We start from the raw sequence: 24,529 nt of genomic DNA on the forward strand, positions 1-24,529 counted from the left end.
TGTATACCAGGTGTCGGTAGGAGTGGCTGTATACCAGGGGTCGGTAGACAACTCTGGTCCAGGAGTGGCTGTATACCAGGGGTCGGTAGACAACTCTGGTCCAGGAGTGGCTGTATACCAGGTGTCGGTAGACAACTCTGGTCCAGGAGTGTCTGTATACCAGGGGTCGGTAGACAACTCTGGTCCAGGAGTGGCTGTATACCAGGGGTCGGTAGACAACTCTGGTCCAGGAGTGGCTGTATACCAGGTGTCGGTAGGAGTGTCTGTATACCAGGGGTCGGTAGACAACTCTGGTCCAGGAGTGGCTGTATACCAGGTGTCGGTAGGAGTGGCTGTATACCAGGGGTCGGTAGACGACTCTGGTCCAGGAGTGGCTGTATACCAGGTGTCGGTAGGAGTGGCTGTATACCAGGGGTCGGTAGACAACTCTGGTCCAGGAGTGGCTGTATACCAGGGGTCGGTAGACAACTCTGGTCCAGGAGTGGCTGTATACCAGGTGTCGGTAGACAACTCTGGTCCAGGAGTGTCTGTATACCAGGGGTCGGTAGACAACTCTGGTCCAGGAGTGGCTGTATACCAGGGGTCGGTAGACAACTCTGGTCCAGGAGTGGCTGTATACCAGGTGTCGGTAGGAGTGGCTGTATACCAGGGGTCGGTAGACAACTCTGGTCCAGGAGTGGCTGTATACCAGGTGTCGGTAGGAGTGGCTGTATAGCAGGGGTCGGTAGACAACTCTGGTCCAGGAGTGGCTGTATACCAGGGGTCGGTAGACAACTCTGGTCCAGGAGTGTCTGTATACCAGGGGTCGGTAGACAACTCTGGTCCAGGAGTGGCTGTATACCAGGGGTCGTTAGACAACTCTGGTCCAGGAGTGGCTGTATACCAGGGGTCGGTAGGAGTGGCTGTATACCAGATGTCGGTAGGAGTGGCTGTATACCAGGTGTCGGTAGGAGTGGCTGTATACCAGGGGTCGGTAGACAACTCTGGTCCAGGAGTGGCTGTATACCAGGTGTCGGTAGGAGTGGCTGTATACCAGGGGTCAGTAGGAGTGGCTGTATACCAGGTGTCGGTAGACAACTCTGGTCCAGGAGTGGCTGTATACCAGGTGTCGGTAGGAGTGTCTGTATACCAGGGGTCGGTAGACAACTCTGGTCCAGGAGTGGCTGTATACCAGGGGTCGGTAGACAACTCTGGTCCAGGAGTGGCTGTATACCAGGTGTCGGTAGGAGTGTCTGTATACCAGGGGTCGGTAGACAACTCTGGTCCAGGAGTGGCTGTATACCAGGGGTCGGTAGACAACTCTGGTCCAGGAGTGGCTGTATACCAGGGGTCGGGTAGACAACTCTGGTCCAGGAGTGGCTGTATACCAGGTGTCGGTAGGAGTGTCTGTATACCAGGGGTCGGTAGACAACTCTGGCCCAGGAGTGGCTGTATACCAGGGGTCGGTAGACACCTCTGGTCCAGGAGTGGCTGTATACCAGGTGTCGTTAGACAACTCTGGTCCAGGAGTGGCTGTATACCAGGGGTCAGTAGGAGTGGCTGTATACCAGGTGTCGGTAGACAACTCTGGTCCAGGAGTGGCTGTATACCAGGTGTCGGTAGGAGTGGCTGTATCCCAGGGGTCGGTAGACAACTCTGGCCCAGGAGTGGCTGTATACCAGGGATCGGTAGACAACTCTGGTCCAGGAGTGGCTGTATACCAGGTGTCGGTAGGAGTGGCTGTATACCAGGGGTCGGTAGACAACTCTGGTCCAGGAGTGGCTGTATACCAGGGGTCGGTAGACAACTCTGGTCCAGGAGTGGCTGTATACCAGGTGTCGGTAGGAGTGTCTGTATACCAGGGGTCGGTAGACAACTCTGGCCCAGGAGTGGCTGTATACCAGGGGTCGGTAGACAACTCTGGTGCAGGAGTGGCTGTATACCAGGTGTCGGTAGACAACTCTGGTCCAGGAGTGGCTGTATACCAGGGGTCGGTAGACAACTCTGGTCCAGGAGTGGCTGTATACCAGGGGTCGGTAGACAACTCTGGTCCAGGAGTGTCTGTACACCAGGTGTCGGTAGGAGTGGCTGTATACCAGGGGTCAGTAGGAGTGGCTGTATACCAGGGGTCGGTAGACAACTCAAGTGCAGTAACACATCTCAACCACAGGGAGGCAGTGCAGATCACAACAGACCAGTGTAGATTGAGACAAGTTACCAATCAACAATAACTGACCTGATAAAGTGAAGCTGACGAGTTTCCGACAGTTCTCTGTCACTGATTGGCCCTCAGCTTGACCCTCGGCTCTAACCTGGCAAGGAAACAACCAATGGGAGATGAGCTGTGACGGGAACTCAACCATTGAGAGATGTTAGTATAGGACAGTATAATACCACAGACATGAGACTTATGGTTGAGGGCCAACAAGACTGGAAAATATACCATCAACACAGAGCAGTACAGCACAGTGTAACACTGAGATATATCAATATCCAGTTCAACACTGAGATATCAATATCCAGTTCAACACTGAGATAAATCAATATCCAGTTCAACACTGAGCTATATCAATATCCAGTTCAACACTGAGATATATCAATATCCAGTTCAACACTGAGATAAATCAATATCCAGTTCAACACTGAGATATATCAATATCCAGTTCAACACTGAGATATATCAATATCCAGTTCAACACTGAGATATATCAATATCCAGTTCAACACTGAGATATATCAATATCCAGTTCAACACTGAGATATATCAATATCCAGTTCAACACTGAGATATCAATATCCAGTTCAACACTGAGATATATCAGTATCCAGTTCAACACTGAGATATATCAATATCCAGTTCAACACTGAGATATATCAATATCCAGTTCAACACTGAGATAAATCAATATCCAGTTCAACACTGAGATATATCAGTATCCAGTTCAACACTGAGATATATCAATATCCAGTTCAACACTGAGATATATCAATATCCAGTTCAACACTGAGATAAATCAATATCCAGTTCAACACTGAGATATATCAATATCCAGTTCAACACTGAGATATATCAATATCCAGTTCAACACTGAGATATATCAATATCCAGTTCAACACTGAGATATATCAATATCCAGTTCAACACAGAGCAATACAGCACAGTGTAACACTGAGATATATCAATATCCAGTTCAACACTGAGATATATCAATATCCGGTTCAACACTGAGATATATCAATATCCAGTTCAACACTGAGATATATCAATATCCAGTTCAACACAGAGATATATCAATATCCAGTTCAACACAGAGCAACACAGCACAGTGTAACACTGAGATATATCAATATCCAGTTCAACACTGAGATATATCAATATCCAGTTCAACACTGAGATATATCAATATCCAGTTTAACACTGAGATATATCAATATCCAGTTCAACACTGAGATATATCAATATCCAGTTCAACACTGAGATATATCAATATCCAGTTCAACACTGAGATATATCAATATCCAGTTCAACACTGAGATATATCAATATCCAGTTCAACACAGAGCAATACAGCACAGTGTAACACTGAGATATATCAATATCCAGTTCAACACTGAGATATATCAATATCCGGTTCAACACTGAGATATATCAATATCCAGTTCAACACTGAGATATATCAATATCCAGTTCAACACAGAGATATATCAATATCCAGTTCAACACAGAGCAACACAGCACAGTGTAACACTGAGATATATCAATATCCAGTTCAACACTGAGATATATCAATATCCAGTTCAACACTGAGATATATCAATATCCAGTTTAACACTGAGATATATCAATATCCAGTTCAACACTGAGATATATCAATATCCAGTTCAACACTGAGATATATCAATATCCAGTTCAACACTGAGATATATCAATATCCAGTTCAACACTGAGATATATCAATATCCAGTTCAACACTGAGATATATCAATATCCAGTTCAACACTGAGATATATCAATATCCAGTTCAACACAGAGCAGTACAGCACAGTGTAACACTGAGATATATCAATATCCAGTTCAACACTGAGATATATCAATATCCAGTTCAACACGGAGATATATCAATATCCAGTTCAACACGGAGATATATCAATATCCAGTTCAACACGGAGATATATCAATATCCAGTTCAACACTGAGATATATCAATATCCAGTTCAACACTGAGATATATCAATATCCAGTTCTACACAGAGCAGCACAGCACAGTGTAACACTGATATATTTTGGAGAGTGATACTGTATATAGGAGGGTCAGAGAGAGAGAGAGATCAAGTGGACTGGACGTCTGGTAATCTGTCAGATCCTGTCATAAAACCAACATGGCTGCCTGCCAGACGCTCCCTCCGATTGGAAGATTAACGCTCTGAATTTCATATCAAATTAATTTGTGCCAGCTGGTATTAGTGAACTCAGGAAGTGATATAGATGGAGGGAGGGAAGGAGAAGGAGAGGGGAGGTTTGGAGGGAGGGAGAGGGGAGGTTTGGAGGGAGGGAGCGGGGGAGGTTTGGAGGGAGGGAGAGGGGGAGGTTTGGAGGGAGGGAGAGAGAGAGAGGGGGAGGGATGGTGGAATGGAGGGAGAGGGGGTAGAGGAGAAAGAGAGGAGGGAGGGGGAGAGAGGAGTGGAGAGAGAGATGGAGGGGGTGGAGAGAGAGATGGAGGGGGTGGAGAGAGAGATGGAGGGGGTGGAGAGAGATGGAGGGGGTGGAGAGAGAGAGGGGGTGGAGAGAGAGATGGAGGGGGTGGAGAGAGAGATGGAGGGGGTGGAGAGAGAGATGGAGGGGGTGGAGAGAGAGAGAGAAAACACCATTGTAAATACAACCTACATTTATGTTCATTTATTTTCCCATCTGTACAATTTGCACATCATCACAACACTGTATATAGACATAATATGACATTTGAAATGTCTATTCTTTTGTTAATTTGCATTGTTAATTCACTTTTGTTTATTATCTATGTAACTTGCTTTGGCAATGTAAACATACGTTTCCCATAACAATAAAACCCCTTACATTGAATTGAGGGGCGGAGGGAGAGAGAGGGGGGGGGGTACGGTGGAGGGAGAGAGAGGGAGTGGGGAAGGTACGGTGGAGGGAGAGAGAGGGAGGGGGAGGTACGGCGGAGGGAGAGAGAGGGAGGGGGGAGGTACGGCGGAGGGAGAGAGAGGGAGGGGGAGGTACGGCGGAGGGAGGGGGGGAGGTACGGTGGGGGAGAGAGAGGGAGGGGGAGGTACGGCGGAGGGAGGGGGAGGTACGGTGGGGGGGAGAGAGAGGGAGAGAGAGGGAGGGGGGGAGAGAGGGAGGGGGAGGTACGGCGGAGGGAGAGAGAGGGAGGGGGAGGTACGGCGGAGGGAGAGAGAGGGAGGGGGGAGGTACGGTGGAGGGAGAGAGAGGGAGGGGGAGGGAGAGAGAGGGAGGGGGAGGGAGAGAGAGGGAGGGGGAGGTACGGCGGAGGGGGAGAGAGAGGGAGGGGGAGGTACGGCGGAAGGAGAGAGAGGGAGGGGGGAGGTACGGTGGAGGGAGAGAGAGGGAGAGAGAGGGAGGGGGGGAGAGAGGGAGGGGGAGGTACGGCGGAGGGAGAGAGAGGGGGGGGAGGTACGGCGGAGGGAGAGAGAGGGAGGGGGAGGTACGGTGGAGGGAGAGAGAGGGAGGGGGAGGGAGAGAGAGGGAGGGGGAGGGAGAGAGAGGGAGGGGGAGGTACGGCGGAAGGAGAGAGAGGGAGGGGGAGGTACGGTGGAGGGAGAGAGAGGGAGGGGGGAGGTACGGTGGAGGGAGAGAGAGGGAGGGGGAGGTACGGTGGAGGGAGAGAGAGGGAGGGGGGAGAGAGAGGGGAGGGGGGGGAGAGAGAGGGAGGGGGAGGGAGAGAGAGGGAGGGGGAGGGAGAGAGAGGGAGGGGGAGTACGGCGGAGGGAGAGAGGGAGGGGGAGGTACGGCGGAGGGAGAGAGGGAGGGGGGAGGTACGGCGGAGGGAGAGAGAGGGAGGGGGAGGTACGGCGGAGGGAGAGAGAGGGAGGGGGAGGTACGGTGGAGGGAGAGAGAGGGAGGGGGAGGTTACGGTGGAGGGAGAGAGAGGGGGGGGAGGTACGGTGGAGGGAGAGAGAGGGAGGGGGAGGTACGGTGGAGGGAGAGAGAGGGAGGGGGAGGTACGGTGGAGGGAGAGAGAGGGAGGGGGAGGTACGGTGGAGGGAGAGAGAGGGAGGGGGAGGTACGGTGGAGGGAGAGAGAGGGGGGGGGGGGTACGGTGGAGGGAGAGAGAGGGAGGGGGGTACGGTGGAGGGAGAGAGAGGGAGGGGGGAGGTACGGTGGAGGGAGAGAGAGGGAGGGGGGTACGGTGGAGGGAGAGAGAGGGAGGGGGAGGTACGGTGGAGGGAGAGAGAGGGAGGGGGAGGTACTGTGGAGGGAGAGAGAGGGAGGGGGAGGTACGGTGGAGGGAGAGAGAGGGAGGGGGAGGTATGGTGGAGGGAGAGAGAGGGAGGGGGGTGGTACGGTGGAGGGAGAGAGAGGGAGGGGGAGGTACGGTGGAGGGAGAGAGGTACGGCGGAGGGAGAGAGAGGGAGGGGGGCAGGTACGGTGGAGGGAGAGAGAGGGAGGGGGGGGAGGTACGGCGGAGGGAGAGAGAGGGAGGGGGGCAGGTACGGCGGAGGGAGAGAGAGGGAGGGGGAGGTATGGTGGAGGGAGAGAGAGGGAGGGGGAGGTACGGTGGAGGGAGAGAGAGGGAGGGGGGAGGGAGAGAGAGGGAGGGGGAGGGAGAGAGAGGGAGAGGGGAGGGAGAGAGAGGGAGAGAGAGGGAGGGGGAGGTACGGCGGAGGGAGAGAGAGGGAGGGGGAGGTACGGGCGGAGGGAGAGAGAGAGGGGGGGGTACGGTGGAGGGAGAGAGAGGGAGGGGGGGAGGTACGGTGGAGGGAGAGAGAGAAAGAGATGGAGGAGGAGATAGATATAATATAGTCCAACAGACATATTCAGATTGATATCTAAACACACACACACACACACACACACACACACACACACACACACACACACACACACACACACACACACACACACACACACACACACACACACACACACACACACACACACACACACACACACACACACACACACACACACACACACACCTCTCTAAACAACCAGATAAGCTTGTCTAAGATGCAGCTACACCATCTGGCATACAGTTACTTGGTCCATAAGCACTCCTTCATAAACATAAACAGACAGACACACAGAACTCACAGGAAGTCCTGGGTTGTTGACGGTGATGCAGGGGGTTGTTGCTCTCAGGCCTCCACTCACTCCATGATAGTACTTAAAGCAGATCTTAGTCTCAGCTGAGGAAGGAACACACACACAGGAGAGTTCTATTGTCCTAATCATCCTGAACACACACACAGAAGAGTTATATTGTTCTAATCATCCTGAACACACACACACAGAAGAGTTCTATTGTTCTAATCATCCTGAACATACACACAGAAGAGTTCTATTGTTCTAATCATCCTGAACACACACACAGAAGAGTTCTATTGTTCTAATCATCCTGAACACACACACAGAAGAGTTCTATTGTTCTAATCATCCTGAACACACACACAGAAGAGTTCTATTGTTCTAATCATCCTGAACACACACACAGAATACTTATATTGTTCTAATCATCCTGAACACACACACAGTCCTTCATAAACACACACACACACACACACACACACACACACACACACACACACACACACACACACACACACACACACACACACACACACACACACACACACACACACACACACACACACACACACACACACACACACACACACTATACTCACGCTCCATGAAGTAAGGTCCAGGCTCCAGCCTCCAGACGATCTGTCCTCTCTGGGTGCCGTTCACCCCGCGGTTCTTAGAGTCCCACACGTTGGCAGGACACGTCTCGTCTGAGGAGGGGACACACAGTCACATCACTGATGTAGGCTGTAACCGTGCTGACTTAGGCCATAACACAACTGACAGCCCCACACGTTGTGTGTGTGTGTGTGTGTGTGTGTGTGTGTGTGTGTGTGTGTGTGTGTGTGTGTGTGTGTGTGTGTGTGTGTGTGTGTGTGTGTGTGTGTGTGTGTGTGTGTGTGTGTGTGTGTGTGTGTGTGTGTAGTCAAGCAGTAGCTGCTACAGACACTATGGTCACTTTCCGGTTGTCCTTGAGCTGTGTAGGATGACAAACGTCTGACATAGTCCATGTGTCACTCAGACAGTGTGTGACAGAGGTGTGTGTGTGTGTGTGTGTGTGTGTGTGTGTGTGTGTGTGTGTGTGTGTGTGTGTGTGTGTGTGTGTGTGTGTGTGTGTGTGTGTGTGTGTGTGTGTGTGTGTGTATCTGTTACTCAGATAGTATGTGACAGAGATGACCATGAAGAATATGTCTCATGTGTTTTCACCCAGTTTCCCCCTCAGAGCCACAACTCAATTCACACCATGTCACAATCAATAACATCTGGACAGGATCTAGGCCAGGGTGGCAAGTGACATCAGCCACTATGAGACCACTATGATGACACACCAGCACTATGTTCACACTGCCTCCCAAGAGGCTCTGCATATTTGATCAATAACCCAGGTAATGTCAGAATAAGTCACTTGTGTCACTTGTATAATGCCGTTACCCAGAAACCCTGTAGTTTTTCCTCAACAACAGAGAGGTGGAAAAGGAAGAGAGGAAGAGAGGAGGAGAGGAGAGAGAAGGGGATGGAGTGATGGAGGAGAGGAGAGAGGGGGATGGGGTGATGGAGGGGGACAGAGAGGGGATGGAGTGATGGAGGAGAGGAGAGAGAGGGGGATGGAGTGATGGAGGAGAGGAGAGAGAGGGGGATGGAGTGATGGAGGAGAGGAGAGAGAGGGGGATGGGGGTGATGGAGGGGGACAGAGAGGGGGATGGAGTGATGGAGGAGAGGAGAGAGAGGGGGATGGAGTGATGGAGGAGAGGAGAGAGAGGGGATGGGGTGATGGAGGGGGACAGAGAGGGGATGGAGTGATGGAGGAGAGGAGAGAGAGGGGGATGGAGTGATGGAGGAGAGGAGAGAGAGGGGGATGGAGTGATGGAGGAGAGGAGAAAGAGGGGGATGGAGTGATGGAGGAGAGGAGAGAGAGGGGGATGGAGTGATGGAGGGGGACAGGGAGGAGGACGGAGTGATGGAGGGGGACAGAGAGGAGGACGGAGTGATGGAGGAGAGGAGAGAGAGGGGGATGGAGGGATGGAGAGGGAGAGAGAGGGGGATGGAGTGATGAAGGAGAGGAGAGAGAGGGGGATGGAGTGATGGAGGAGGACAGAGAGGGGGATGGAGGGATGGAGAGGGAGAGAGAGGGGGATGGAGTGATGGAGGAGAGGAGAGAGAGGGGGATGGAGTGATGGAGGAGAGGAGAGAGGGGGATGGAGTGATGGAGGAGAGGAGAGAGAGGGGGATGGAGTGATGGAGGAGAGGAGAGAGAGGGGGATGGAGTGATGGAGGGGGACAGAGAGGAGGACGGAGTGATGGAGGAGAGGAGAGAGAGGGGGATGGAGGGGAGAGAGAGGGGATGGAGTGATGGAGGATAGGAGAGAGGGGGATGGAGTGATGGAGGGGGACAGAGAGGAGGACGGAGTGATGGAGAGAGAGAGAGAGAGGGGGATGGAGGGATGGAGAGGGAGAGAGAGGGGGATGGAGTGATGGAGGGGAGAGAGAGGAGGATGGAGGTATGGTGGAGAGGATAGAGAGGAAGAGAGGAAAGAGAGGAGAATGGAGTGATGGAGGAGAGGGAGAGAGGAGAGAGAGGGGGATGGAGTGATGGAGAGGGAGAGAGGGGGATGGAGGGATGGAGAGGGAGAGAGAGGAGGATGGAGGGATGGAGAGGGAGAGAAAGAATAGAGAGGAAGAGAGGAGAGGAGGATGGAGGGATGGAGGTGAGGAGAGAGAGGAAGATGGAATGATGAAGGAGATGAGAGAGAGGAGGATGGAGTGATGGAGGAGATGAGAGAGGAGGATGGAGTGATGGAGGAGAAGAGAGAGAGGAGGATGGAGTGATGAAGGAGATGAGAGAGGAGGATGGAGGGATGGAGGGAGAGAAAGGATAGAGAGGAGGATGGAGTGATGGAGGAGAGGATAGAGAGGAGGATAGAGTGATGAAGCTGATGAGAGAGAGGAGGATGGAGTGATGGAGGAGAGGAGAGAGAGGAGGATGGAGTGATGAAGGAGATGAGAGAGAGGAGGGTGGAGTGATGGAGGGGGAGAGAGAGGAGGATGGAGTGATGGAGGAGAGGAGGATGAGTGATGGAGGGGTTAGAGAGAGGAGGATGGAGTGATGGAGGAGAGGAGGATGAGTGATGGAGGGGTTAGAGAGAAGAGGATGGAGTGATGGAGGGGGAGAGAGAGGAGGATGGAGTGATGGAGGAGAGGAGGATCAGTGATGGAGGGGTTAGAGAGGAGGATGGAGTGATGGAGGAGAGGAGGATGAGTGATGGAGGGGTTAGAGAGAGGAGGATGGAGTGATGGAGGGGGAGAGAGAGGAGGATGGAGTGATGGAGGGTTTAGAGAGAGGAGGATGGAGTGATGGAGGAGAGGAGGATCAGTGGTGGAGGGGGAGAGAAAGGAGGATGGAGTGATGGAGGAGAGGAGGATGAGTGATGGAGTGGTTAGAGAGAGGAGGATGGAGTGATGGAGGAGAGGAGGATGAGTGATGGAGGGGTTAGAGAGAGGAGGATGGAGTGATGGAGGAGAGGAGGATGAGTGATGGAGGGGAGAGAGAGAGGAGGATGGAGGATGGAGGATGGAGGAGAGGATAGAGAGGAGGATAGAGTGATGAAGCTGATGAGAGAGAGGAGGATGGAGTGATGGAGGAGAGGGAGAGAGAGGAGGATGGAGTGATGAAGGAGATGAGAGAGAGGAGGGTGGAGTGATGGAGGGGGAGAGAGAGGAGGATGGAGTGATGGAGGAGAGGAGGATGAGTGATGGAGGGGTTAGAGAGAGGAGGATGGAGTGATGGAGGAGAGGAGGATGAGTGATGGAGGGGTTAGAGAAGAGGATGGAGTGATGGAGGGGGAGAGAGAGGAGGATGGAGTGATGGAGGAGAGGAGGATCAGTGATGGAGGGGTTAGAGAGGAGGATGGAGTGATGGAGGAGAGGAGGATGAGTGATGGAGGGGTTAGAGAGAGGAGGATGGAGTGATGGAGGGTTTAGAGAGAGGAGGATGGAGTGATGGAGGAGAGGAGGATCAGTGGTGGAGGGGGAGAGAAAGGAGGATGGAGTGATGGAGGAGAGGAGGATGAGTGATGGAGGGGTTAGAGAGAGGAGGATGGAGTGATGGAGGAGAGGAGGATGAGTGATGGAGGGGTTAGAGAGAGGAGGATGGAGTGATGGAGGAGAGGAGGATGAGTGGTGGAGGGGGAGAGAGAGGAGGATGGAGTGATGAGGGGGAGAGAGAGGAGGTTGGAGTGATGGAGGAGAGGAGGATGAGTGATGAGGGGGAGAGAGAGGAGGATGGAGTGATGGAAGAGAGGAGGATGAGTGATGGAGGGGGAGAGAGAGGAGGATGGAGTGATGAGGGGGAGAGAGAGGAGGTTGGAGTGATGGAGGAGAGGAGGATGAGTGATGGAGGGGTTAGAGAGAGGAGGATGGAGTGATGGAAGAGAGGAGGATGAGTGATGGAGGGGGAGAGAGAGGAGGATGGAGTGATGAGGGGGAGAGAGAGGAGGTTGGAGTGATGGAGGAGAGGAGGATGAATGATGAGGGGGAGAGAGAGGAGGATGGAGTGATGGAGGAGAGGAGGATGAGTGATGGAGGGAGAGAGAGAGGAGGATGGAGTGATGGAGGAGAGGAGGATGAGTGATGGAGGGGGAGAGAGAGGAGGATGGAGTGATGGAGGGTTTAGAGAGAGGAGGATGGAGTGATGGAGGAGAGGATAGAGAGGAAGAGAGGAGAGAGAGGGGGATGGAGTGATGGAGGAGAGGAGAGAGAGAGGAAGATGGAATGATGGAGATGAGAGAGAGGAGGCTGGAGTGATGGAGGAGAGGGAGAGAGGAGAGAGAGGGGGATGGAGTGATGGAGAGGAGAGAGGGGGATGGAGGGATGGAGAGGGAGAGAGAGGAGGATGGAGGGATGGAGAGGGAGAGAAAGGATAGAGAGGAAGAGAGGAGGATGGAGTGATGGAGGAGAGGAGAGAGAGGAAGATGGAATGATGGAGATGAGAGAGAGGAGGATGGAGTGATGGAGGAGAGGAGAGAGAGGAGGATGGAGGGATGGAGAGGGAGAGAAAGGATAGAGAGGAAGAGAGGAGAGAGAGGAGGATGGAGTGATGGAGGATAGGAGAGAGAGGAGGATGGAGGGATGGAGAGGGAGAGAAAGGATAGAGAGGAAGAGAGGAGAGAGAGGAGGATGGAGTGATGGAGGAGAGGAGAGAGAGGAGGATGGAGGGATGGAGAGGGAGAGAAAGGATAGAGAGGAAGAGAGGAGAGAGAGGAGGATGGAGTGATGGAGGAGAGGAGAGAGAGGAGGATGGAGTGATGAAGGAGATGAGAGAGAGGAGGATGGAGTGATGGAGGATAGGAGAGAGAGGAGGATGGAGTGATGGAGGAGAGGAGGATGAGTGATGGAGGGGTTAGAGAGAGGAGGATGGAGTGATGGAGGAGAGGAGGATGAGTGATGGAGGGGGAGAGAGAGGAGGATGGAGTGATGGAGGAGAGGAGGATGAGTGATGGAGGGGTTAGAGAGAAGAGGATGGAGTGATGGAGGGGGAGAGAGAGGAGGATGGAGTGATGGAAGAGAGGAGGATGAGTGATGGAGGGGTTAGAGAGAGGAGGATGGAGTGATGGAGGAGAGGAGGATGAGTGATGGAGGGGGAGAGAGAGGAGGATGGAGTGATGGAGGGTTTAGAGAGAGGAGGATGGAGTGATGGAGGAGAGGAGGATGAGTGATGGAGGGGTTAGAGAGAGGAGGATGGAGTGATGGAGGGGGAGAGAGAGGAGGATGGAGTGATGGAGGGGGAGAGAGAGGAGGATGGAGTGATGGAGGAGAGGAGGATGAGTGAGAGAGAGAGGAGGATGGAGTGATGGAGGAGAGGAGGATGAGTGATGGAGGGGGAGGGAGAGGAGGATGGAGTGATGGAGGGTTTAGAGGAGGATGGAGTGATGGAGGAGAGGAGGATCAGTGGTGGAGGGGGAGAGAAAGGAGGATGGAGTGATGGAGGAGAGGAGGATGAGTGATGGAGGGGTTAGAGAGAAGAGGATGGAGTGATGGAGGGGGAGAGAGAGGAGGATGGAGTGATGGAGGAGAGGAGGATGGAGGGATGGAGAGGGAGAGAAAGGATAGAGAGGAAGAGAGGAGAGAGAGGAGGATGGAGTGATGGAGGAGAGGAGAGAGAGGAGGATGGAGGGATGGAGAGGGAGAGAAAGGATAGAGAGGAAGAGAGGAGAGAGAGGAGGATGGAGTGATGGAGGAGAGGAGAGAGAGGAGGATGGAGTGATGAAGGAGATGAGAGAGAGGAGGATGGAGTGATGGAGGAGATGAGAGAGAGGAGGATGGAGTGATGGAGGAGAGGAGAGAGAGGAGGATGGAGTGATGGAGGATAGGAGAGAGAGGAGGATGGAGTGATGGAGGAGATGAGAGAGAGGAGGATGAGGTGATGGAAGAGAGGAGGATGAGTGATGGAGGGGTTAGAGAGAGGAGGATGGAGTGATGGAGGAGAGGAGGATGAGTGGTGGAGGGGGAGAGAGAGGAGGATGGAGTGATGGAGGAGAGGAGGATGAGTGATGGAGGGGGCAGAGAGAGGAGGATGGAGTGATGGAGGAGAGGAGGATGGGTGATGGAGGGGGAGAGAGAGGAGGATGGAGTGATGGAGGAGAGGAGGATGAGTGATGGAGGAGAGGAGGATGAGTGATGGAGGGGTTAGAGAGAGGAGGATGGAGTGATGGAGGAGAGGAGGATGAGTGATGGAGGGGTTAGAGAGAGGAGGATGGAGTGATGGAGGAGAGGAGGATGAGTGATGGAGGGGTTAGAGAGAGGAGGATGGAGTGATGGAGGAGAGGAGGATGAGTGATGGAGGGGTTAGAGAGAGGAGGATGGAGTGATGGAGGAGAGGAGGATGAGTGATGGAGGGGTTAGAGAGAGGAGGATGGAGTGATGGAGGGTTTAGAGAGAGGAGGATGGAGTGATGGAGGAGATGAGAGAGAGGAGGATGAGTGATGGAGGAGAGGAGGATGAGTGATGAGGGGGAGAGAGAGGAGGATGGAGTGATGGAGGAGAGGAGAGAGAGGGGGATGGAGTGATGGAGGGGGACAGAGAGGGGGATGGAGTGATGGAGGAGAGGAGAAAGAGGGGGATGGAGTGATGGAGGGGGACAGAGAGGAGGACGGAGTGATGGAGGGGGACAGAGAGGAGGACGGAGTGGTGGAGGAGAGGAGAGAGAGGGGGATGGAGGGATGGAGAGGGAGAGAGAGGGGGATGGAGTGATGAAGGAGAGGAGAGAGAGGGGATGGAGTGATGGAGGAGGACAGAGAGGGGGATGGAGGGATGGAGAGGGAGAGAGAGGGGGATGGAGTGATGGAGGAGAGGAGAGAGAGGGGGATGGAGTGATGGAGGAGAGGAGAGAGAGGGGATGGAGTGATGGAGGAGAGGAGAGAAAGGGGGATGGAGTGATGGAGGAGAGGAGAGAGAGGGGGATGGAGTGATGGAGGAGAGGAGAGAGAGGGGGATGGAGTGATGGAGGAGAGGAGAGAGAGGGGGATGGAGTGATGGAGGAGAGGAGAGAGAGGGGATGGAGGATGGAGGGGGACAGAGAGGAGGACGGAGTGATGGAGGAGAGGAGAGAGAGGGGGATGGAGGGGAGAGAGAGGGGGATGGAGTGATGGAGGATAGGAGAGAGGGGGATGGAGTGATGGAGGGGGACAGAGAGGAGGACGGAGTGATGGAGGAGAGGAGAGAGAGGGGGATGGAGGGATGGAGAGGGAGAGAGAGGGGGATGGAGTGATGGAGGGGGAGAGAGAGGAGGATGGAGGTATGGTGGAGAGGATACAGAGGAAGAGAGGAGAGAGAGGAGAATGGAGTGATGGAGGAGAGGGAGAGAGGAGAGAGAGGGGGATGGAGTGATGGAGAGGGAGAGAGGGGGATGGAGGGATGGAGAGGGAGAGAGAGGAGGATGGAGGGATGGAGAGGGAGAGAAAGGATAGAGAGGAAGAGAGGAGAGGAGGATGGAGTGATGGAGGTGAGGAGAGAGAGGAAGATGGAATGATGAAGGAGATGAGAGAGAGGAGGATGGAGTGATGGAGGAGAAGAGAGAGAGGAGGATGGAGTGATGAAGGAGATGAGAGAGGAGGATGGAGTGATGGAGGAGAGGAGAGAGAGGAGGATGGAGGGATGGAGGGAGAGAAAGGATAGAGAGGAAGAGAGGAGAGAGAGGAGGATGGAGTGATGGAGGAGAGGAGAGAGAGGAGGATAGAGTGATGAAGCTGATGAGAGAGAGGAGGATGGAGTGATGGAGGAGAGGAGAGAGAGGAGGATGGAGTGATGAAGGAGATGAGAGAGAGGAGGGTGGAGTGATGGAAGAGAGGAGGATGAGTGATGGAGGGGTTAGAGAGAGGAGGATGGAGTGATGGAGGAGAGGAGGATGAGTGATGGAGGGGTTAGAGAGAAGAGGATGGAGTGATGGAGGGGGAGAGAGAGGAGGATGGAGTGATGGAGGAGAGGAGGATCAGTGATGGAGGGGTTAGAGAGGAGGATGGAGTGATGGAGGAGAGGAGGATGAGTGATGGAGGGGTTAGAGAGAGGAGGATGGAGTGATGGGGGGAGAGAGAGGAGGATGGAGTGATGGAGGGTTTAGAGAGAGGAGGATGGAGTGATGGAGGAGAGGAGGATGAGTGATGAGGGGGAGAGAGAGGAGGATGGAGTGATGGAAGAGAGGAGGATGAGTGATGGAGGGGGAGAGAGAGGAGGATGGAGTGATGAGGGGAGAGAGAGGAGGTTGGAGTGATGGAGAGAGAGGAGGATGAGTGATGGAGGGGTTAGAGAGAGGAGGATGGAGTGATGGAAGAGAGGAGGATGAGTGATGGAGGGGGAGAGAGAGGAGGATGGAGTGATGAGGGGGAGAGAGAGGAGGTTGGAGTGATGGAGGAGAGGAGGATGAGTGATGAGGGGGAGAGAGAGGAGGATGGAGTGATGGAGGAGAGGAGGATGAGTGATGGAGGGGGAGAGAGAGGAGGATGGAGTGATGGAGGAGAGGAGGATGAGTGATGGAGGGGGAGAGAGAGGAGGATGGAGTGATGGAGGGTTTAGAGAGAGGAGGATGGAGTGATGGAGGAGAGGATAGAGAGGAAGAGAGGAGAGAGAGGGGGATGGAGTGATGGAGGAGAGGAGAGAGAGGAAGATGGAATGATGGAGATGAGAGAGAGGAGGATGGAGTGATGGAGGAGAGGGAGAGAGGAGAGAGAGGGGGATGGAGTGATGGAGAGGGAGAGAGGGGGATGGAGGGATGGAGAGGGAGAGAGAGGAGGATGGAGGGATGGAGAGGGAGAGAAAGGATAGAGAGGAAGAGAGGAGGATGGAGTGATGGAGGAGAGGAGAGAGAGGAAGATGGAATGATGGAGATGAGAGAGAGGAGGATGGAGTGATGGAGGAGAGGAGAGAGAGGAGGATGGAGTGATGAAGGAGATGAGAGAGAGGAGGATGGAGTGATGGAGGATAGGAGAGAGAGGAGGATGGAGTGATGGAGGAGATGAGAGAGAGGAGGATGGAGTGATGGAGGAGATGAGAGAGAGGAGGATGGAGTGATGGAGGAGATGAGAGAGAGGAGGATGGAGTGATGGAGGAGAGGAGGATGAGTGATGGAGGGGTTAGAGAGAGGAGGATGGAGTGATGGAGGAGAGGAGGATGAGTGATGGAGGGGGAGAGAGAGGAGGATGGAGTGATGGAGGAGAGGAGGATGAGTGATGGAGGGGTTAGAGAGAAGAGGATGGAGTGATGGAGGGGGAGAGAGAGGAGGACGGAGTGATGGAAGAGAGGAGGATGAGTGATGGAGGGGTTAGAGAGAGGAGGATGGAGTGATGGAGGAGAGGAGGATGAGTGATGGAGGGGTTAGAGAGAGGAGGATGGAGTGATGGAGGGGGAGAGAGAGGAGGATGGAGTGATGGAGGGTTTAGAGAGAGGATGGAGTGATGGAGGAGAGGAGGATGAGTGAGAGAGAGAGGAGGATGGAGTGATGGAGGAGAGGAGGATGAGTGATGGAGGGGGGAGAGAGGAGGATGGAGTGATGGAGGGTTTAGAGGAGGATGGAGGAGAGGAGGATCAGTGGTGGAGGGGGAGAGAAAGGAGGATGGAGTGATGGAGGAGAGGAGGATGAGTGATGGAGGGGTTAGAGAGAAGAGGATGGAGTGATGGAGGGGGAGAGAGAGGAGGATGGAGGATGGAGGGGGAGAGAGAGGAGGATGGAGTGATGGAGGGGGAGAGAGAGGAGGATGGAGGATGGAGGGGGAGAGAGAGGAGGATGGAGTGATGGAGGAGAGGAGAGAGAGGAGGATGGAGTGATGAAGGAGATGAGAGAGAGGAGGATGGAGTGATGGAGGAGATGAGAGAGAGGAGGATGGAGTGATGGAAGAGAGGAGGATGAGTGATGGAGGGGTTAGAGAGAGGAGGATGGAGTGATGGAGGAGAGGAGGATGAGTGGTGGAGGGGGAGAGAGAGGAGGATGGAGTGATGGAGGAGAGGAGGATGAGTGATGGAGGGGTCAGAGAGAGGAGGATGGAGTGATGGAGGAGAGGAGGATGGGTGATGGAGGGGGAGAGAGAGGAGGATGGAGTGATGGAGGAGATGAGAGAGAGGAGGATGGAGTGATGGAAGAGAGGAGGATGAGTGATGGAGGGGTTAGAGAGAGGAGGATGGAGTGATGGAGGAGAGGAGGATGAGTGGTGGAGGGGGAGAGAGAGGAGGATGGAGTGATGGAGGAGAGGAGGATGAGTGATGGAGGGGTCAGAGAGAGGAGGATGGAGTGATGGAGGAGAGGAGGATGGGTGATGGAGGGGGAGAGAGAGGAGGATGGAGTGATGGAGGAGAGGAGGATGAGTGATGGAGGAGAGGAGGATGAGTGATGGAGGGGTTAGAGAGAGGAGGATGGAGTGATGGAGGAGAGGAGGATGAGTGATGGAGGGGTTAGAGAGAGGAGGATGGAGTGATGGAGGAGAGGAGGATGAGTGATGGAGGAGAGGAGGATGAGTGATGGAGGGGTTAGAGAGAGGAGGATGGAGGATGGAGGAGAGGAGGATGAGTGATGGAGGGGTTAGAGAGAGGAGGATGGAGTGATGGAGGGGAGAGAGAGGAGGATGGAGTGATGGAGGGTTTAGAGAGAGGAGGATGGAGTGATGGAGGAGATGAGAGAGAGGAGGATGAGTGATGGAGGAGAGGAGGATGAGTGATGAGGGGGAGAGAGAGGAGGATGGAGTGATGGAGGAGAGGAGGATGAGTGATGGAGGGGGAGAGAGAGGAGGATGGAGTGATGGAGGGTTTAGAGAGAGGAGGATGGAGTGATGGAGGAGAGGAGGATCGGTGGTGGAGGGGGAGAGAGAGGAGGATGGAGTGATGGAGGAGAGGAGGATGAGTGATAAAGGGGGAGTGAGAGGAGGATGGAGTGACGGAGGGGGAGAGAGAGGAGGATGGAGTGATGGAGGAGAGGAGGATGAGTGATGGAGGGGGAGTGAGAGGAGGATGGAGTGATGGAGGAGAGGAGGATGAGTGATGGAGGGGGAGTGAGAGAAGGATGGAGTGATGGAGGAGAGGAGGGGGAGTGATGGAGGGGGAGAGAGAGGAGGATGGAGTGATGGAGGAGAGGAGGATGAGTGATGGAGGAGATGAGAGAGAGGAGGATGGAGTGATGGAGGAGAGGAGGATGAGTGATGAAGGAGATGAGAGAGAGGAGGATGGAGTGATGGAGGAGAGGAGGATGAGTGATGGAGGAGAGGAGGATGAGTGATGGAGAGGGAAAGAGCGGAGGATGGAGTGATTAGAGAGAGGAGGATGGATTGATGAAGGAGATGAGAGAGAGGAGGATGGAGTGATGGAGGGGTTAGAGCGAGGAGGATAGAGTGATGGAGGGGGAGAGAGAGGAGGATGGAGTGATGGAGTAGAGGAGAGGAGAGAGAGGAGGATGAGGTGATGGAGGGGGAGAGAGAGGAGGATGGAGTGATGGAGGAGAGGAGGATGAGTGATCGAGGGGGAGAGAGAGGAGGATGGAGTGATGGAGGAGAGGAGGATGAGTGATCGAGGGGGAGAGAGAGGAGGATGGAGTGATGGAGGAGATGAGAGAGAGGAGGATGGAGTGATGGAGGAGATGAGAGAGAGGAGGATGGAGTGATGGAGGAGAGGAGGATGAGTGATGGAGGAGAGGAGGATGGAGTGATGGAGGAGAGGAGGATGAGTGATGGAGGGGTTAGAGAGAGGAGGATGGAGTGATGGAGGAGAGGAGGATGGATTGATAGAGGAGATGAGAGAGGAGGATGGAGTGATGGAGGAGATGAGAGAGAGGAGGATGGATTGATGGAGGAGATGAGAGAGGAGGATGGAGTGATGGAGGGGGAGAGAGAGGAGGATGAGTGATAAAGGGGGAGTGAGAGGAGGATGGAGTGACGGAGGGGGAGAGAGAGGAGGATGGAGTGATGGAGGAGAGGAGGATGAGTGATGGAGGGGGAGTGAGAGGAGGATGGAGTGATGGAGGAGAGGAGGATGAGTGATGGAGGGGGAGTGAGAGGAGGATGGAGTGATGGAGGAGAGGAGGGGGAGTGATGGAGGGGGAGAGAGAGGAGGATGGAGTGATGGAGGAGAGGAGGATGAGTGATGGAGGAGATGAGAGAGAGGAGGATGGAGTGATGGAGGAGAGGAGGATGAGTGATGAAGGAGATGAGAGAGAGGAGGATGGAGTGATGGAGGAGAGGAGGATGAGTGATGGAGGAGAGGAGGATGAGTGATGGAGGAGAGGAGGATGAGTGATGGAGAGGGAAAGAGCGGAGGATGGAGTGATTAGAGAGAGGAGGATGGATTGATGAAGGAGATGAGAGAGAGGAGGATGGAGTGATGGAGGGGGAGAGAGAGGAGGATGGAGTGATGGAGTAGAGGAGAGGAGAGAGAGAGGAGGATGAGGTGATGGAGGGGGAGAGAGAGGAGGATGGAGTGATGGAGGGGGAGAGAGAGGAGGATGGAGTGATGGAGTAGAGGAGAGGAGAGAGAGGAGGATGAGGTGATGGAGGGGAGAGAGAGGAGGATGGAGTGATGGAGGAGAGGAGGATGAGTGATCGAGGGGGAGAGAGAGGAGGATGGAGTGATGGAGGAGAGGAGGATGAGTGATCGAGGGGGAGAGAGAGGAGGATGGAGTGATGGAGGAGATGAGAGAGAGGAGGATGGAGTGATGGAGGAGATGAGAGAGAGGAGGATGGAGTGATGGAGGAGAGGAGGATGAGTGATGGAGGAGAGGAGGATGGAGTGATGGAGAGGAGGAGGATGAGTGATGGAGGGGTTAGAGAGAGGAGGATGGAGTGATGGAGGAGAGGAGGATGGATTGATAGAGGAGATGAGAGAGGAGGATGGAGTGATGGAGGAGATGAGAGAGAGGAGGATGGATTGATGGAGGAGATGAGAGAGGAGGATGGAGTGATGGAGGGGGAGAGAGAGGAGGATGGAGTGATGAGGAGTTAGAGAGAGGAGGATGGAGTGATGGAGGAGATGAGAGGAGGATGGAGTGATGGAGGAGATGAGAGAGAGGAGGATGGAGTGATGGAGGAGAGGAGGATGGAGTGATGAACGAGAGAGAGAGGAGGATGGAGTGATGGAGGAGAGGAGGATGGAGTGATGAAGGAGAGAGAGAGGAGGATGGAGTGATGGAGGAGAGGAGGATGGAGTGATGGAGGAGATGAGAGAGAGGAGGATGGAGTGATGGAGGAGATGAGAGAGAGAGGAGGATGGAGTGATGGAGGAGATGAGAGAGAGGAGGATGGAGTGATGGAGGAGATGAGAGAGAGGAGGATGGAGTGATGGAGGAGATGAGAGAGAGGAGGATGGAGTGATGGGGGAGATGAGAGAGAGGAGGATGGAGTGATGGAGGAGATGAGAGAGAGGAGGATGGAGTGATGGAGGAGAGAGAGAGGGGAGGCAGGGCAGACGGTAGGTGCCAGTAATAGAGCCGTGTTGGCTCCAGGGCAGGGGTGGATGGCCCAGGGCCAGAATGATGCATCTCTCTGGGGGACACATCTCAGGTCCTCCCCCCCAGTCAATACCTCCACACACAGAGCCTGGTGTAGAGAGTGGATGGATCTCCTTTTACTGGCCATCACTCTCTCTACTGGCTGCTGCTGACACTATAGTGTTCAGGATGTTCAGGATGTGTGTATGAGTGTGTGTGTGTGTGTGTGTGTGTGTGTGTGTGTGTGTGTGTGTGTGTGTGTGTGTGTGTGTGTGTGTGTGTGTGTGTGTGTGTGTGTGTGTGTGTGTGTGTGTGTGTGTGTGTGTGTGTGTGTGTGTGTGTGTGTGTGTGTCAGTAAGTGCCCTCTGATAGCAGGCTGATGATAATGAGAAGATAAAGAACTGAAGCTGATACCATTATTCACTATTGCCCAGGATGTACAGAAGTCCACTATTCACTATTGCCAGAATGTACAGAAGTCCACTATTCACTATTGCCCAGGATGTCCAGAAGTCCATTATTCACTATTGCCAGAATGTACAGAAGTCCACTATTCACTATTGTCCAGGATGTACAGAAGTCCACTATTGTCCAGGATGTACAGAAGTCCACTATTCCCTATTGTCCAGGATGTACAGAAGTCCACTATTGTCCAGGATGTACAGAAGTCCACTATTCCCTATTGTCCAGGATGTACAGAAGTCCACTATTCACTATTGTCCAGGATGTACAGAAGTCCACTATTGTCCAGGATGTACAGAAGTCCACTATTCACTATTGTCCAGGATGTACAGAAGTCCACTATTCCCTATTGTCCAGGATGTACAGAAGTCCACTATTCCCTATTGTCCAGGATGTACAGAAGACCACAATTCACTATTGTCCAGGATGTACAGAAGACCACAATTCACTACTGTCCAGGATGTACAGAAGTCCACTATTGTCCAGAAGACCACTACTCACTATTGTCCAAAAGTCCAGGCAGAAAGGCACACACCTGTCTATATAAGGTCCCACAGTTGACTGTGCATGTCAGACTGAAAATCAAACCATGAGGTGGCAGGAATTGTCCGTAGAGCTCCGAGACAGGATTGTGTAGCGGCACATATCTGGGGAAGGGTACCAAAATATTTCTACAGCATTGAAGATCCCCCAAGAACACAGTGGCCTCCATCGTTCTTAAATGGAAGATGTTTGGAACCACCAAGACTCTTCCTAGAGCTGACTGCCCGGCCAAACTGAGCCATTGGGGAGAAGGGCCTTGGTCAGGGAGGTGACCAAGAACCCAATGGTCACTCTGACAGAGCTCCATAGGTCCTCTGTGGAGATGGGAGAACCTTCCAGAAGGATAACAATCTCTGCAGCACTCCACCAATCAGGCCTTAATGATAGAGTGGCCACTCCTCAGTAAAATGCACGATAGCCCGCTTACAGTTTGCCAAAAAGCACCTAAAAGGACTGAGACCACGAGAAACAAGATTCTCTGGTCTGATGAAACCAAGATTGAACTTTTTGGCCTGAAAGCCAAGTGTCACGTCTGGAAGAAACCTGGCACCATCCCTACGGTGAAACATGGTGGTGGCAGCATGTCTGGAAGAAACCTGGCACCATCCCTACGGTGAAACATGGTGGTGGCAGCATGTCTGGAAGAAACCTGGCACCATCCCTACGGTGAAACATGGTGGTGGCAGCATCATGTCAGGAAGAAACCTGGCACCATCCCTACGGTGAAGCATGGTGGTGGCAGCATCATGTCTGGAAGAAACCTGGCACCATCCCTACGGTGAAGCATGGTGGTGGCAGCATCATGTCTGAAGAAACCTGGCACCATCCCTACGGTGAAGCATGGAGGTGGCAGCATCATGTAGTGGGGATGTTTTTCAGCAGCAGGGACTGGGAGATTAGTTAGGATCGAGGGAAAGATGAATGGAGCAAAGTACAGAGAGCTCCTCATTGAAAACCTGCTCCAGCGTGCTCAGGACCTGAGACCTTCGCCCGAAGGTTCACCTTCCAACAGAACAATGACCCTAAGCACAGCCAAGACAACGCAGGTGTGCCTTCAGGACAAGTCTCTGAATGTCCTTGAGTAGCCCAGCCAGAGCGCGGACTTGAACCTGAGCGAACATCTCTGGAGAGACCTGAAAATAGCTGTGCAGCAACACTCCCCAACCAATCTGATAGAACTCGAGAGGATCTGCAGAGAAGAATGGGAGAAACTTCCCAAATACAGGTGTGCCAAGCTTGTAGAGTCATACCCAAGAAGACTCGAGTCTGTAATCACTGCCAAAGGTGCTTCAACAAAGTACAGAGTAAAGGGTCTGAATACTTATGCAAATGTGACATTCGTTTTTCATTTTTAATACATTTACAAACATTTCTTAAAACCTGTTTTTGCTTTGTTATTATGGGGTATTGTGTGTAGATTGACGGGGAAAAAACTATTGAATCAATTTTAGAACAAGGCTGTAAAGTAACAAAATGTGGAAAACAAGGCGGGTCATTGCTCACATCAACACCACCAACACCAACACCATTATCCCAGAAACTGGGGCCAAGCCTCCTGCCATACGGGACCTCTATATCAGGCGGTGTTAGAGGAAGGCCTCCAGCCACCTCAGTTCTCTCTTTCAGCCAGACTGTTCTCTCTTCCACCGCACGGCAAGCGGCAAGTTCAGGTCCAAAAGGCTTCTTAACAGCTTCTACCCCCAAGTCATAAGACTCCTGAACAGCTAATCAAATGGCTTCGCACAATAATTGCATCCCATCCCCTCTTCTCCTCTCCTGTCCTTCCCTCCTCTTCCTCTCCTCTCCTCTCCTCTCCTCTCCTCTCCTTCCCTCCTCTTCCTCTCCTCTCCTCTCCTTCCCTCCTCTTCCTCTCCCCTCTCCTGTCCTTCCCTCCTCTTCCCCTCTCCTCCTCTCCTGTCCTTCCCTCCTCTTCCCCTCCCCTCCTCTCCTCTCATTTCCTCCTCTTCCCCTCTCCTCCTCTCCTGTCCTTCCCTTCTCTTCCCCTCCTTCACCTCTCCTGTTCTTCCCTCCCCTCCTCTCCTGTCCTTGCCTCCTCTTCCTCTCCCCTCCTGTCCTTGCCTCCTCTTCCTCTCCCCTCCTGTCCTTGCCTCCTCTTCCCCTCCTCCTCCTCTCCCCTCCTGTCCTTGCCTCCTCTTCCCCTCCTCCTCCTCTCCTCTCCCCTCCTGTCCTTGCCTCCTCTTCCCTTCCTCCTCTCCCCTCCTGTCCTTGCCTCCTCTTCCCCTCCTATCCTCTCCTCTCCTGTCCGTCCCTCCTCTTCCCCTCCTCCTCCTCTCTTCTCCTGTCCTTGC

General features: G+C 53.5%; 1 protein-coding gene across 1 annotated transcript in view; it reads right to left on the bottom strand.

Moving 5' to 3' along the window:
* Nucleotides 1-24,529, bottom strand: part of LOC124026033 (E3 ubiquitin-protein ligase HECW2-like) — a 49,879-nt gene that overhangs the window by 21,522 nt on the left and 3,828 nt on the right. Inside the window, exons 2-4 of the mRNA XM_046339215.1 lie at nt 7,870-7,977; nt 7,277-7,371; nt 2,216-2,291 (exon numbers count right to left, since the gene is read on the bottom strand). Of these exons, the coding sequence (XP_046195171.1) occupies nt 2,216-2,291; nt 7,277-7,371; nt 7,870-7,977 (279 nt within the window). The remainder of the gene's footprint in view (nt 1-2,215; nt 2,292-7,276; nt 7,372-7,869; nt 7,978-24,529) is intronic.

Source organism: Oncorhynchus gorbuscha, unplaced genomic scaffold (genome assembly GCF_021184085.1).
Source record: "Oncorhynchus gorbuscha isolate QuinsamMale2020 ecotype Even-year unplaced genomic scaffold, OgorEven_v1.0 Un_scaffold_2518, whole genome shotgun sequence".
Classification (NCBI taxonomy): domain Eukaryota; kingdom Metazoa; phylum Chordata; class Actinopteri; order Salmoniformes; family Salmonidae; genus Oncorhynchus; species Oncorhynchus gorbuscha.